Source organism: Dasypus novemcinctus, chromosome 6 (assembly GCF_030445035.2).
Source record: "Dasypus novemcinctus isolate mDasNov1 chromosome 6, mDasNov1.1.hap2, whole genome shotgun sequence".
Taxonomy (NCBI): domain Eukaryota; kingdom Metazoa; phylum Chordata; class Mammalia; order Cingulata; family Dasypodidae; genus Dasypus; species Dasypus novemcinctus.
Window position 1 is genome coordinate 12,613,553 of NC_080678.1, and position 16,023 is coordinate 12,629,575.

At 51.3% G+C, this 16,023-nt stretch overlaps 1 protein-coding gene across 4 annotated transcripts in view; it reads left to right on the forward strand.

The window, feature by feature from the left end:
* Positions 1–16,023, forward strand: part of FAM53B (family with sequence similarity 53 member B) — a 114,351-nt gene that overhangs the window by 47,448 nt on the left and 50,880 nt on the right. For 3 of the 4 annotated variants that reach the window (XM_004446655.5, XM_071215639.1, XM_004446656.5), the window contains one exon: positions 2,984–3,038. In XM_004446655.5, coding sequence (XP_004446712.2) covers positions 2,984–3,038 — 55 coding nt within the window. Of the gene's footprint in view, positions 1–2,983; positions 3,039–3,892; positions 3,994–16,023 lie in introns of those variants that run through there. The other variant, XM_004446657.5, reaches the window with a different exon arrangement.

A 16,023-nucleotide genomic window follows, 5' to 3' on the forward strand; every position in this document is an offset into this window, starting at 1 on the left:
GCATGTGAGCTGTTTCACAGGCTCATGGAGAGGTGCAGGGGCATGGCTCATCTAGAACAGGGGGAAAGGGAGAAATTGTTGCCTCAAGTTGTCTATCCTTGAGCCAGCACTGGTCGCCTGCACCCTTGGGTGCAGAACTAGAGGCTGGTGGTGGAGCCTGACTCCCAGCTAGGGCCATCTCTACTTCCTCACTGAGTTTCGATGCTGCAGGAACCCAGCAATTTTGTGCAGGCCTCAGAGGTAGCCCAGAGAAAATCCATTTCCATTAGCCTGGCCGACACGGGTGTCTGGGCAAGTGGGAGCAAGGCGAGCTGAGCTGTGAGGAGGCCTCAAGTTAGCCATTGACCAGCCCCTTGGTGCCTGTTGTGTCCAGGGGCTATTGAGGAGCGAGGCAGCAGCTCTTTCCCCAAGAAGTTAGGTTCTCACAGAAAATAAGCACCGGTGCCAGTGCTGTGCGAATGCGCAACAAGGCAAAGTGCTAGAGGAACTGGGGTGGGTGGCACTGCACTGGGAAGATCCAGGTGCAGAGAGCCCGAGGTGGAGGCGACCTTGGCCTTTCCCCGCCAGGCAGCCTGCGTGAGGAGGGGCAGGCAGGCAGAGGCGAGGTCGAGGAGGGCGCCTGGGTTGCTGGCATGGGCCTGGTAGGTTTGGGGTGGGGTGGGGAGGCCCGGATGGGAACCTGATTGCTGGGGGAAGTCGTTGGAGGGCTCTGAGTGGAGAAGCGACATGGTCTGATCTCGGCTCTAAAAAGGTGGCTTTGGGTTTTGGGTGGAGAATGGAGAACGGGGCCATAGGCACAGGCAGGGGAGCCATTAGGACGCTCATTGTGGGTTTCTGTGGCCGTGGCTGTGGCTTCAAGCTGGTGAATGATGGGAGTGCCCACCCCAAGTGTCTCCCTGCATCCGGCATGCTGGTAAGCCCCTAGTGAGCAGCTAAGGGGTGAATGAGACCCAGGGAACCCCCAGGTGCTGAAAGCTCTGGCACCTCTCCCGGGGTGCCCACGTTCCTGGGGTGCCCATGTTCCCGGGGAGGGCCCTGAGGTGCCCCTCTATCCAGCACCTGCTTTGTCAGCGATTGCCAGCCTCAGGCTGCTTCTCCTGCTTTGGCCTTGGAAACTCCAAGCCCTGCGTGCTGCTGCGAGCTGGGCGGAGGCTGCTCCAGCACGCTTGCCCACCTCTGCTCTCCCTGCCTCCACCCTGCTGTGGGTTTCTGGGGACTCCAATCTGTCCTGAGGGGTGGGGGCCATGGCTCCCCTGTGGGCATTTTCTTTGTGCTGCATGCTCCCAATGGAGCAGGGGCTTGGCGCTGCTGCTTAGCCCTCACCGTGGTGGCAGAGCCCACAGGTGCAGGCCTCGTGTGGTTGTCACTGCCCTTGGTTTGGTGGCCTTGGCGTGAGCTTTCAGCTGGTGGTCTGTATCAGCTAGGAGGGGCAGTGCAGCCAGCTTTAACTCTTTTCTAGAGATTCTGCAGATGGCTGTAGATTGGATGGATTACGTCACCATGGCATTGGGTGTTGGGGGGGGGTGTCCCACCCACTTAGCCCTTGTGAGCTCTAGGGAGCCTCTCCCCCTAAAAAGCACACTCGCCCGGGGCTGGGTGCCGCCCCAGCTCCGGGCTCCCCTTTCCAGTCCCAGTTTCTCTACTGTGTAATGGTTTGTCTTTTTGAAATATGAACTGCCAGAAGGCCAGGGCGGGCCCTTCTCCACCTGTGTCCCCTGGCTGGCTCAGGACTGGCGCTCGATAACCAGAGCAGAGGTTTCCGCACTGGGTGGCTGGGGGTGGGGGTGGGAGCTGCTGCCAGGCGCTGCCACCCTCTTATCTGGGTGGGTCAGATGTTCCCGAGTCAGCCACACCTGCGTTCTCCAGGCTTAAAGAACCAGGGTCTGGGCTCTGTCCACTTGGTCTAGATGCTGCATGTGTCCCTGCCATGGGGGGGGTTGGGGGTTCTTCTCGGGAGGCAGAGCTGTCATTATAGGCTGCCTCCCCTGGATCAGGAGGGCTGCTTGTCACCATCATGTGCCCCCCCCCACCCCCAGCACCACCCCGTACATGTTTGTCAAATGACTGAGCAAATGTGTCTTTGGAATGCTTGAGGCAAAACCCCTTCCTCCTGAGCCCTGACTGGGCAGAAGAGGGCTCTTGACCAGGGCCTCGATGAGCACAAGGAACCCCCAGAATTCTCTGTACTTGCTGTTCTGCATGGCCGAGACTTGGTCCTTCTAGAGGCTTCATCAGCCCATCTGTCCCTGACAGCCATTGTGTTCAGCTGATGCTGGACATGGAGTTTGGGGGAAGATGTAGAATGTGTACAGTGGAAAGAGAAGCCATCATGGAAATAGGGTGCCAGGGAGTTCAAAAGTCAGAGCTGTTATGTTGAGACCAAATATAACCTTTGAGTTTCTCTTTCGGTTCAGAGAGAATGCCTCGGGAGGCCCTGTCAGTCGGAGCCACAGAACAGCCTGCAGAGAGGCTGGCCCCCGGAGCTTTTACTCGGCGCAGCTTCTCTATAGAGAAGCTGCATAGAGAAGCTGCATCTGGAAGGGAGGGGCTCTGGGGGTGGGAGGTGGGACCCTGTGTTCTTCACTTGCGGTTCTTCGTGTCACTGGGGCAGTCCCCTCCTCTCCCAGCCTGGGCCGTGAAGCTTGTTCCACTATTTCCCAGCTTACCTCTTTCTGCGCCTCCTCCTCATGCTGACATGGAAAAACCCCCTCTTGTCAGGAGGCGTGGGGCTTTCTGGTGTGTTGTTAAAAACCCATTAACTTGACAGACTCCACCACTCACTGGAGACTTTGGATCCAGAGTCCCTGCCTAATTATGTGCAGTTGTCTCTTAAGTGGAATAACTTTTTGCTCCTTTTCCCTGCTCTGATGTTGGCAAAGGGCAGTTACCCCTGTAATTGTGTCTTGGGGAGTGATCGGTGCAGTCAGGTGAAACGTGCTTCTTATGACCTGAAGAAGTGAATAGCTTTTCTGGTTGTTTTCAGCACACGCCAAAGAAGATGAGTCAAGGACCTACACTATTCTCTTGTGGAATTATGGGTAAGTAACCGAGGCATCGGCGGCAGTCCTTCTCTAGTCCTTTCATCCAGGGCCTGAGTCCTCCAGGTGAGATGCCGAAAGCACCTTCTGGACGTACATTCCAGGGGAGAGCCGCTTTGTTGACCCCCCTGTGGTGCTGGGGGCTGAGTGAGGGGACAGGCACCGGGCATGTGGTTTACACATTTAATTTCCAGCGATACCAATGGGAGCATCTGTTATAGTAATACCTGGTCTGTTTTTTTAAGTCAGAAAATGTACCATGATATAAAGTAGCAAGTCAAAATCTTTCATAGCCTCAGTACTTAGTGATAACCACTGTTACTATTTGGGTGTATTTGCAGATTCTTTGCATTTTTTTTAACAGAATCAAGTCCATGATGAACACATAATGACATGAAATTATATAAAAAAAATATACCTAGATGGTTGATGTCTTTTTCCCTTGGTTGTAGCCACATGATTTTCCCACAGCATTAAAATTGTTCACTCCATGCATTTTAATGAATCTCTAATAACTGCCTTGTGTGGATGGATCAAAGTGTAATGCTTTAACCCCTTCTTTGTTATTGGGTTGAAGGGCTCTTTTCTCTTATTTGCTTCCACAGGGAACCATGACTGTCTAAGGGTATGAGTCTTTTGCCTGCTTCTTGGATTATTCCTTAGGACAGTTGCCAGGAGTGGAAGAGAAGGGCCAGAGGGCAGTAATATTTTTAAGGTTCTTGATTCATGTCATTGACATGCTTTCCAGAAAGGCTGCCTCGATCTGAAGTTTCCCTGCAAGTGTGAATTACTGTTTATTTTTAAGGGGGGCAGAAAAGATGACTGTTGACTATGTTGACTTCTTTCTGTACCAGGTGATTTGCACGGTTTCTCCTTTCGCTGTTTCTCCGTGAGGCTGGGCAGAGACCCCTCTGGGGCCACCTTGCCAGATGAGTTTCCATAATGTCTGCTTCAGGTTAGAGAGCCACTCTGGGTTTGCAGATTTCAATTTTGCCCTTGCCTTTTTCTCTCTGCCCCTTCTCTCTGTGTGCAACGTTAGTATTCTTTAGATGTGGTGCCCATAGAAAAGACGGTGATGGAGGATGCGTCCTGTTGTGCACTGGGTGGGCGGGCACTGGGCTGGGCTCCTTACATGCATGAGCTGTGCGCTCTGCCAGCAGTCACAGAGGCAGGGGCAGTAGTGCTCCTTTCACAAATGGGGAAATGGAGGTAGTCAGCGTTGGACCCAGGTGGCAGGGAAGGGGAAGATTGTTTTCTTCTCAGTCTCATCCACTGTGCTGTGGGAGTGCCCTGGGGGTTCTCTTGATGCCACCCCCCAGAGGAAATGGAAACAGGAGACCACCTGGTTCTTTGGTTTTCCCGTGCGACACACTTCCGAGGCCTGTCCCCACAGAGGGTGTGATCGAAACCCCCTTGGTGGTTAACGGCTTCCAGCAAACTCCAGCGCCTCAGCCGTGTGCCCAGAGCCCGCCTCCCCCACCTGTGTCCAGGCCTGTCCCCTGGTAGGCTGCCTCTGCTCTGCCCAGGAAGGAGAGGGGCCTCCCGTGCATGCCCGCCCCCTCAACACAGCTGTTATTGAGCTCTAAACTGGGCCAGACTGTTAACCTGGGTGTTTGAAATGTCTGGCCTCCCTTGCAAGGCCGCCCAGGCGCTAGGCTTCCTTGGCATTTGCAATGTGTAAGCCCTGAGGTGGAGGTCTGATTTGCGGTGGGCTGGTCAGTCTTAAGGCTCGGTAGTCTCTCTGAAAGGAATTTCACTGGTCCAAGCCTCAGTGTTCTTATCTGTGAAATGGCAATTACAATAGTACCTACCTGGTAGGCTTGCTGTGAGGACTCTGTGAGGTAACGTTTGAGTGCTCCGTTAACTATGGGCCAGAAAGAGGGTGAGGACCTGAGTGGACACCCTGCTGCCCTGAAGACGACCCCACACCCAAAGGGAGCACTGTGGTGGGCGAGCAGGTTGCCCTCGTGGAGGGAGGTCCACAGGCCCCAGGTAGGGTAGAGGCCCCGGGGAGGGAGGCCTGGGGAGACGCTCCCCTTGCAGACCTCACAGCCAAGACTGCTGGGACCCCCGGAGTGCGGGGCGGTGTGCTGTAGGTGAAGCCCCCAGCCCTGCTCTGTGCGGAGCGGCTCTGCGGGCAGCGGCCCTGGCCCCCTCCCTGCACCTTCCCTCTGCAGAACCCGCCTGCCTGCTCCCCCAGGGCCTGCCAGACTCGTTGGCGGTGGTGGTCCAGGCAGCCCTGTCACCCTCTCCTCTGCTCCTCCCTCACTCTCTCATGTTTAGCCCTGACCTCAGTTCAGTAAAACCCTGGGCTGCCTGGCAGTGTGTTCCCGGGGCTTTCCATGCTCACTTCGGTGCTGTTTCCCACAGAGGTTGATGGGGTGCCTCCTGTGTCAGGCGTGCTGCTGGGATAGAGTCAAGAAAGTCAGCCCCTGCCCTCCAGGAGGTTTCCCTCTAGAGGAGGCAAGTCTGAGAAAAGCTGGTTCCCTCTGAGTCAGGCTCCGTGTACCCTGCGTGCCAACACTGGGAGCTCTGGGGCATAGGGGCAAACCACCCCATCTTCCTGGGCTGCAGTTCTCTTATCTTAAAAATGTAGTGCCTACCTGGTGAGCTAGCAACACCCGGCAGGTGCCCTTGCCTGCACCTGCTGAGGCAAGATGCTTGGCGATCCCTGGTAGCCTTGAGTCTTTTAAAAAAAATTATTTTGTTTTAAACAAAGCAATTTTATTGATACATATCAGTAAAGCACCCAGTTCATCCAAAGCATACACTCAGCAGCATTTGGTATAATCACATAGTTGTATATTCATCACTTCAATCATTATTAGAACATTTTCATTATTTCAATAATAATAATAATAATAAAAACCAGACAAACAAAATTCTTCACCTCTCAATCTCTCTCTGTTTCCCCTGCTGTACATTGCTGCCATTTCTGGCTATTCTTGCACAATTATTTATTTATTTAGCAGTTTTATTGAGATATATTCGCATACCATACAATTTACCCAAAGTGCATTATCAGTGGCTTCTAGTATAATCACAATATTGTGCATTCATCATCACAAAAAATTTTAGAGTTATTTCATTACTCCAGAAAGAATAACTGCATACCCCTTAGCTTGTCTTCCTCAGCCCTACATAACCACTAATCAAATTTCATCTTTGTACATTGATTTATATGTGCATTTTATATACATGGACTCATACAATAGGTTACACAGTATATTTAGTTCATAGTAATGCAGTCATACAGTATTTGTCCCTTTGTGTCTGGCTTGCTTCATTCAACATAATGTCTTCCAGGTTCATCTATGTTGTCAAATGCTTCACGACTTATTTCTTCTTACAGCTGCATAACGTTCCATTGTGTGACTACACCAGTTTGTTTATGTAGCCTTGGGTCTTTAGCTCAGCCACTGTTTGTTGTTGGAAGTGGAAGCCAGCCTGTGCCGTGGACTGTGAGTGGACCCCAGGCAGTGAGATTTCATCTTAGATGTGCCTGCTTTTCAATAGTGGGGATGATGGCACCCCCGGGGCCCGGCAGGACCTGTCAGGAGGGTTGGGGGCCTCTCCCAGGCCAGACAATGCTCAGCCAAGATAAAATGCCATATTATTATAATCACCACCACCCCCAGCCTGTCTCCTGGAGATAAAGGACTCAAGTTCTGGCCTGATCGTGGCCTTCCCCTGTGAGAACTGGGGACAGCGTGGCCCTTGGGATTCAGGGTTTGTTTTACTCCTAAGCTTCCACACAAGGATCCAAGTGGGGAGCCAAGACAAGTTCAAGTTTCCCAAATGTTCTTAAGGAAATCCAGGTAGTTGTATTAGGGTAAGGAGTGCCAGCCTGGCACGTCTTAAAATGTCCCCCTTTCAAGTGGCATTGCCACCTCTGTGTGGCCTCAGAGAAAACCTCTTACTTATGCAATCAAGTGCTCTGCTCAGTGTAGTCGGTTCTCTTTTCTTTTCTGTTTTTTTTAATACTTCAAGCTCTGTCTTTAGGAACCAGATTACAGGCCTCTCCCCATGCCTGTCCCCCACCCCAATTTGGGAATCTGATACAAAGAAGTGGTTTTGTGCTTTTCCAAAGGGTCGGAGAGAACAAAGCCAGTCTGAGGTGTGGGTGGGCGCTGGGCCGGATGGCGTGGAGCTGAGCCGCCTGCCCTGGCCGTCCAGGCCGCACCCCTTAGCAGGGAGCCTGTCTTGCCCCATCTCATCCCCTCTAGCAGAGAGTGAAGTTTTTGCCTCTCAGTTTTCCTTCTGATTTCCCGGGCTGTCGTCTACACACCTCTGGTTCCTGACCTGGAATTTCCTCTCCACCGGCTTCTCTGGGGAAGAGCCCTCTGCACGGGTAGTTGTGTTCGTGACGCCAAAACAGCGTGCGGGTGGCAGCTTCTTGGGCATGGCCCTCGTTTTCCTGGCCTGTGATTTCTAGAGGGTGCGGGAAGGGGCTGGGACTGCGTCCGAGAGCATCATTCTGTGTGGGGAAGGTCGGGCCACCCGTGAATCCTCATGTGTGCAGCTCGGGGGACCCCGCCATGTGCAGAGAGAAGGCTCCTTCACGCTGAGCTGCAGGTCACGGGTTACTCGTTCAATCTTTGTCAGGGAAACAGGGCAAGTAGGGCGGGAGCAGGCTTCATTCACTAGCCTCGGCTAATTGCCGCCATTAAGTGAGTTCTGGATTGTAGGGACAATGGACATTACACATTCCATTTTCCCCACCGCTCAGGCGAGAAGGCCTGGAAATCAAATAATCTGTGAGAGAGTGAATGCTGTACCAATGGTTTCAAAAGGCTACTAGGAAGAGCCTTGTAAATACAAATCAATGGACAGAGAACAAACAATTCATATGCTAAAAAAATTGGATGGAAACCCATAATTACTTTAGGAGTTATGGTAATAAATTATTTATTAATGTAAATTATTTCACAGGCAAAGATCGTAGAAGAAACTTGAGCAGAAGGATCATACATTATGTATAAAAAGGAATTGTAAAAATTTTACAGCAGGCCTACTTGTGTTGCTGCTACCGTTCAGGTTTGTCAGCATTTTAATTATAAGCCCTCACGTTCAGTGTTTAATTACTCGGCTGTTAAAAGTCTACACTATACATGAAAGGGTTGTTCCCTGGGGCACTTTCTGGATTAATTTCTACAAGGTAAACGAGTTGGCTGTGTGGAGGGAGCTGTGCAGAGCTGGGAGATTTCGCTTTTAGATTTGGTAGCTCTGGGTCTTTAACTCAGCCACTGTTTGTCTTTGAAAGTGGAATGTGGACTGTACCTTGTATGAAAAAGCTGCCGTTTGGAGGTTGAGAGTTTTTGGTTTCTTAGAACAAACAAACAAACGAAGGAAACAAAGTGAGCAACAATAACCAAACCCGAACAGCTCAGTGCCAGTTTCTGTCTCTGCTGCTTTTTCCATCTTTCAGGGACAGCCATTTTGAATATGACCATTGGGTCAGGGCTGCCTCCAATAAGCCAAATATTAACACGGACTGGAGTAAGACTCGTTTTCATTTCCAAAATGTATGTCAGCATATGCATATGCATAGGTGTGATTTTTACCGTCTAAAATAGTCTAAGGGTTGCCCATACAGAGTGCTTTTTTAAACTTCTCCTTGTACCATTCATTGATTTCAGGCAGTTTCTGGAATAAAGTACAGAATGGAAGTAGATTGAAAATGTATTTGCTACTAATGGCTGTTTGCCCAAAGTGAACAGGAAGCCTCCTGGACTGCCTTCTCACTCAGATTGGCCTGTTTGGGATGGAGAGGGGGCCATGATTATGCCAGAGGATAGGGAATGGCTACTGCCAGCCAGCCCCCACCCCTGATGCGATGCCAGGTACCCTTTCCTGTGGGATGATGGTCAAGTTGGGAGGCAGCCTGGCCCAACTGCAAAAGCATGACCTTGGGACTCGCAGACTAGGTTAGAGCCTGGGCTCTGCTGTTGTTTGTCAACTTTATGTCCACGGATGAGCCAAGACACCTCTCTGGAATTCTGTCTCCCCTTCCGGTAAGAGGGGGCATACATGAGGACTAGTAAGATGTGTAACATGCCTCGTACACGGTGGGCACCCGATCCCCGCCAGCATTGGGTCCCAGCTTCAGGCAGGATCCCCATGGGGTGTTAGTTAATTAACAGTTAATAAGCATTTATTGACAATTGCTTGTCTAGCTCTCCATCTGCTCTGTGAGCAGCCCACTGCCAGTTTCTTCATCTGTATAATGGTGCCCAGCTCTGCCATGCACATCAGTATAGAGATGAAACAAGCAGCTGCTAGATTCACGTGCTCTGAGCACACTCCAAACAGGAATGGAGTCCAAAGGGAAGGGATAAGACAGCTTTAGGCCCCTGCAGGGTGTTTGTTGCCATTGTGAATACTAGCTTTTCCCTTCCAATTTCCAGGTTCCTTGGGGTTGGGGTTGGAGTAAGAGGGCCTGGTCAGAGCTGAAAGGGCTGCCAGAGTGTCCTTAGTCTACCCTGCCTTTACAGATGGGGGGACAGTGTTCTTTTATACCTCTCTGCTGTCAGGATCCCCGCAGTTAACAGCAGCTGCCACACACCTGCCCCATAGACCTGCCTCTTAACTGCTCTGGATGAGGTCTTTGTTTTTACCTGCCTGCCTTGCTTCTCCCAGAGCCCTGTGTCACTGTCCCTGAACCCAAGACACAACCTCATCTTAGGATCCATCAGCAGTGAGAGGATAGGACCAGCAGACCAAGGCCCAGGAAGGCAGAGCCCGAGAACGCTTTCTTCCTACAAAGCTCTGACTTGAGTCTCCATTCTTGTGGCATAAGGAGATAGGTGCTCCAGGGGGCCGGGGCTCCAAAGTCCGTTTAAAAAGAGAGGACACCCTTGTGGGGTATCTCATGGGTATGAACTTATTTGTTTGAACCCTGTGTGCACTTTTCCTAAGATCAGTTTAGCAAAAACTAGCTACTAGAAAGACCCTTCAGTGACTTCTCTTGGGTTTGCTATTGAAAGGCTGGGCGAGCGTCTACCCCCAAACCAAGCATAGATTCCTTGCAGCCCGAGGCCAAGTCAGCAGAGCCCTAGCCACAGGGCAGCTGAGAGATCCTCAGCATCAGCACAAGTAGACAGGTGTGAAATCCAAAAATGAGTCAGCCAGGGGGGCTCTGCCTGGAGGTTCACCGGCCAGGTCTGGAAGGTGGCGAGAATCCTGTGTCTTGGGTCTGTGCTTTTGGTGCTTAACCTTTTCTAGAAACCACATTCTGTTGTGGTTATGTTGCTCTAAGGCAGCATCTGAAACACAGCATAGAGTTCAGCTATCCAGGCCTTCTGAACATGAGAAGGTACATAGTCCCCCAGGGATCTGGGCCCCTAGAGAATTTTCCTTCAAGTTCAAGGGCAGAAATACAAACAAGAACATTTGAGGTCAAATGCTAGTCATGTTCCTCTGAGCGTTTTCTTTCTTACAGCTCTAGGATCTGCTCACCCAGCAGCCTTCTGCCCTCCTTCGTCAAGGGGTTGCAAGATGGAGGACTTAGGAGGGTGGGTCTGGAGATTTGTGTTCTCCGGAACCTCCTGAACCTTCTCTCAGGAAGTGAGAAACTGCTAGCTCAGTTGTTGTTGAGCCTCAGCTTTGGAAGAGGCCTCGGAGATCACCCAGTCCAATGGTGGCATGAGGGCGTGTGCCTGGTTTCCCTGCTGTCTGTAGGCAGAGCCCTGTGTGTGTTCACACACCACACACACTCACCACACAGTCAGTCATGCTCACACCACGCCCTCATACATGCACATGCACCACATACCACATACTCATGTACGCTTTCACACACTCATCACTTACAGTCACACCACACACATTTATCACACGTCCGTGCATACTCAGCCACCCACCCACTCAAACGTCACACACTGTCATATATAATTTCAAACTGGGAAGGTAGGGAAGGAGATGGGAAGCTGTAGATGGGTCCTGAAGGTTAAAGAAAGTCAGATGGGGTAGCATTTAGCCAGCCGGTACCAAGGCTTTCCCAGCTGTGAGCCAGGACGTCCTCTGGCCCCAGCGTGTTCTCAGGGGCGGTGGCAGTTTCACACGCATCCTCTTTACATGACGGCGCCGTGGGGAGGCACTGCGGGTGCTGTGAAAGGTGGCCTTCTAAGTATTAAGAGATAAGTTTTCTTTTCCCCCGTCATGCTTCCCGGAACTGACCAAACAGCAGCAGCAGTAACAAGCACCGACTTTCAAGTGATGGTCTGAATCCAGATTTGTAGAGACCAGACACGTCCACTCTCTGGAAGCTTCCTGGGTGTGGGTGCGTGGTCTCTGGGACCTGCCGCCTGACCAAGGATTTGAGAACGAAGGCCTCTGTGCGGCCTGTGCTCTGGAGCAGTGGTTCTCAACATTTTTTGCTATAGTGTGACCTGGGGAGCTAATTAAAATGTGGGTTCCTACCCCGGGAGGTTCTGATTTACCAAGTCAAGGATGAGGCCTGGGAATCTGCATTTTAACACACACCCCCAAAGATGCTCATGCAGGTGGTCTCAAAACCACACTTTGAGAAATCCTGTAGAAAATACAGGATCTCATCCCAGCCGGATTCCACAGTAATTTTTACCCAGCGACAGCAGAGCCCAGCCTCAAAAAGAAGAGCTTTTTCCAGTGCTGGTAGTCACGATAATGGGCATTGCCATTCTGGAGAGCCTGCTCTAGTTCCTAGCAGGCCCTACACTGGGCACCTACTGGTAATGGCCGTGATAGCCCTGCAGGGTGGTTACTGTCTTGATAGGCGAGGAGGCTGAGGCTTAAGCCAGGCCCACGCCCTTTCCACCACGCCATGTGGTCACCGCACGGCAGACTCCCCACGTCAGTGGCCATTGTCATGTTCCAAGAGTTACAGTTGTTTGTGCAGAAGGGCTATTGAAGGAGGGGTGGGGGCATCCGTACCCTCTCCTCAGAGCGCTCCTGAGGCGCTGTGTGGGTGTGATGCCGGGGCCTAATGCTCGGGGCAGTTTGCCTTTAAAAATGAGCTTCTATTCCTGTTTCTTTTGTCTGGTGACCTGACCCAGCAAATCACTTTGTTCCCTGGGCAAAGGGGGAATATACAAGGGCTAAATATAGCCTCAATTGTTTTTACTTCTCTTATATCGTACTTCTCTGAGCGATAAAGATAGAAACAATTAAAATGCTATCTGCCCCACAGACTGAGTAAGTGGTCCTCTGCTGGGGTTGACACACAGTGGCAGCCCTTGGCCTCGGGCAGGGCTTGGCATTTCCGGAGTCTCTTAGATGTGACTGTCCATCAGCCAGGCTCCTGGCCTCTCCCCACGTGGCCACCCCTGGCCTGGGTGGGGCAGAGTGCGCCAAGGAAGGGCTGCCTGGGCCGGGAACAAAAGGCAAGGGCAACAAGGTGAGCCCCTGCGGCCGCCTGTGCAGCTTTTGCCTGCTGGTTGTCGTCTCTTCCTCCACCCGCCACAGACCGGGGCCTGCCCTGTGCCACACCCTGTGCTGGAGAAAAAGACGCTGGAGTGAGGAGGTGATACGCAGCCTCACCAGTGCAGTATGATTGAAAGCCTGGGCACAGAGCTGTGGGAGCAGGAGCGGTGATCTGGGGAGGGCCTGTCCTCAGAGGAGGGCATGTCTGAGTCAATTCTTTAGTGGTGAGTGAGCGGCTTTTGGTGGAAGACGAGGGAGGAGAGTGACGTCCAGGCAAAGGTGGGAAGTCACGAGAGCGCTGGTGACTGGGGGAGCCGCAAGCTCGCTGCAGTCACACTGTGCTCTTATGCAACAGTGAGCTGACTTGATCCTCCCCACAACAAAGAAATCATGGGCGGTGACGCCATAGTGCCTTCTGTAGACCACAGCAGGCTTGTGCCTCGGAAAACGCTCTCTGGAGCCAGTGAGGGGGCTGGACTGGAGCAGGGAGGCCCCCAGGCCTGGGTCCAGAAGCACCGATCTCATGGGTCGGTCCCGGGAAAGGAAAGGCACTGCCGGCCGGAGCCCCGGTGTCTGAGCCCAACTCACTCCCCGTTCCCCTTTATTCTCATGATTTCCCTAGAGATGGGGAAAATTCCAGGGCAGCAAAATAAAAAGGGAACGAAAGCATAGTGCCCTGAGGCTAGGCTCAAGCCCGTTTCATTTCACTGCTCTCCCAAAGCCTGGCAGAGACACAGCCAGCAATGAGCCCCGGGCTCCTTAACCAGCGCCCCAGGCGCCGTCTTGGGAGCCCCCCCCCCCCCGTCCTGCGGCTGGCATGGGTTCCTTCCTCAGCCCACGGCGTGCCCATCCAGCCGCGCCGTAGTGCCCGCTTCGAGAAGAGAAGTTGGTGGCCAGCTTTCTTCTCCAGGAACTGAAAGACCCAAAGGACAAGCCCTCCTGGTCATCGCCCGAGTGAAGTCAGGGCACAGGGGTCACGGGCTTTGTCTCTCCCCCTCCCCTCATTTCTTAACAAGCAGGTGTGTGGTTTGTAATTTTGTAAAATACTTTTCCTTAGCGAAATTTGTAGACTGTTAAGGAGAAAATAAAACCCTGATATTTATCATCTAGCTATTGAAATTTTGGTTTATTCCTCTTCTGGATTCACATATAACATGCATGGTTTGCTAATTAAAAACCATACTCTACGTACAGTTTTATATCCTATTTTTTTTCTAGCTAGCATTAAATCATAAGCATTTCCCCACATCGTTAAATATTCTTCAAAACTATTTTCCATGTTCCATGTTGTTAATAAGTTCTTTAACCAGTTTAACCAGCTCCCAACTATAAGGCATTTGAATTGTTTTTGCCATTTGACTGTCACTCATACCATTTTTTTTTTCTAGGAGGTACCGGGGATTGAGCCTGGGACCTCGTACGTGAGAAGTAGGCGCTCAACCACTTCAGCTACATCCGGTCCCCACTCATATTTTAAAATTTAATTAATTAATTAATTTATTTATTTATTAATCTCCTGTGCCCTCCCCCCCAGTTGTCTGCTCTCTCTGTCCATTCACTGTGTTCTTCTGTGTCTGCCTCTGTTCTTGTCAGCTACACCCAGAATCTGTGTCTCTTTTTGTTGCATCATCTTGCTGCGTCATCTCTCCGTGTGTGCGACGCCACTCCTGGGCAGGCTGCACTTTTTTCGCACTGGGCAGCTGTCTTTATGGGGTGCACTCCTTGCCCATGGGGCTCCCCTATGCGGAGGACACCCCCGCGTGGCATGGCACTCCTTGCGCACATCAGCACTGCGCATGGGCCAGCTCATCACACCAGTCAGGAGCCCCTGGGTTTGAACCCTTGACCTCCCATGTGGTAGGCAGACGTTCTATCCGCTTCCCACTCATATCATTTTGATGAAAGCCATCATATATAAATCTCCACTTTTTTCTTAGGATAATTGTCCCTCTTTTAAATCAGATAGTAGAGACCGCCTTAACTCAGTGATTACATTTTTAAATTTTTACTGTATTAAAATTTTATTTTATTTTGAACAGTTTAGCAGCTGACTAATGTCTAATTGAAGTCATTTTAATAGTATGGTGACTACTCGAGGGCAGTAATTTCCATGGGTAGTGAAGACATTTTGAACAACATGCTATTTGGCAAAAAGATAGTCTGATAATAGTCTGATGAGATTGTACTTAGTGAACATGTAGAGACTTGCTGTGTCAGGGCCTGGGAAGCTTCAGAGATGGAGTGATGTGGCCCATCAGGGACAGCCCTGCTTTTAACCACTGGCCTGTCTGGACTCTAGTGCCACCAGCTTCGGGGTCCCTCCCCTGGGTACCCGGGGCCCCAGCCCCTCGGTCTGCATGTCATGTGAACCATGGTCAGGTGTCTGAGAGGAAGGCATGTGACCTTTAACCCTGATTTAGCTTTTCCTTTGGGCTCACATGGATCATTTTCCCCTTGAACCTGTCAGCCTCAGGTCAATCTTGGGCATGTCCCCCATGGCCCTGGGAGAAGGGCCTGATAGACTAGCAGCCCTTGCCATCTGGAGCACCCATGTAGGTGACTTTGTGATTTTCTGACCCTATGGCCCATCTTGTAAAGTCCTTGAGGGCAGGGCCAGTGTCAGGATCACCTGTGGGTCCCCTCAACCCTGTAGTGTAGTGAAAAGAGCACAGGCTTTGGGGTCAGAACAGCCAGGTTTGAGTCCTGCCATTTGTTAATATATACCCCAGGGCCATTTATTCCTGAACTTCCCCAAGCCTCGGTTTCCCTATCTTGTCCAGTGTGGTATCTCGGGGCAGGGGAGGTGTGCGGATTACCTGGCCCACAGGGACTGCTCAGTGAATGATCCGCATTGTGGTGAGAACTGGGGTGCATTTAAACCCCTGCTGCATATCAGTTCAGGTTTCACTTCTATCCTATGGACCCATAAGCCATAGTTTTCTCTGTATTTGCATTTGTACAGTTCATAGGTTTATGTAAGTTAAGAAGGAGAAAAAGTGCTAACGTGTTAGTTCCTGGCAGCCCAGCCTATTTCTTAACTTTGCTTTTGTACTGTAAACTTAAATACAAGAGCCTATGTCAAATTTATCTTTCCATCTCCTAAAATTTCCAGCCTGATACCATAATAGTGAAACAACAAATACTTACTGTGTGCTTCACTAAAATAAATGCCCAAGTGCAAAGTCAGCATTTCTAAGCGGAGTCAACTTATTCACGCATTCAAGTAGAGACCTGACTGTGTAAAGTTAACTTGTACCCTTAAGTCTGTACAGCCCAAGACTGGTTTTTTTTTTTTTTAAAGATTTATTTATTTATTTAATTCCCCTCCCCCGGTTGTCTGTTCTCTGTGTCTCTTTGCTGCGTCTTGTTTCTTTGTCCGCTTCTGTTGTCGTCAGCGGCACGGGAAGTGTGGGTGGCGCCATTCCTGGGCAGGCTGCTCCCTCCTTCGCGCTGGGCGGCTCTCCTTACGGGTGCACTCCTTGCGCGTGGGGCTCCCCTACGCGGGGGACACCCCTGTGTGGCAGGGCACTCCTTGTGCGCATCAGCACTGCGCATGGGCCAGCTCCACACGGGTCAAGGAGGC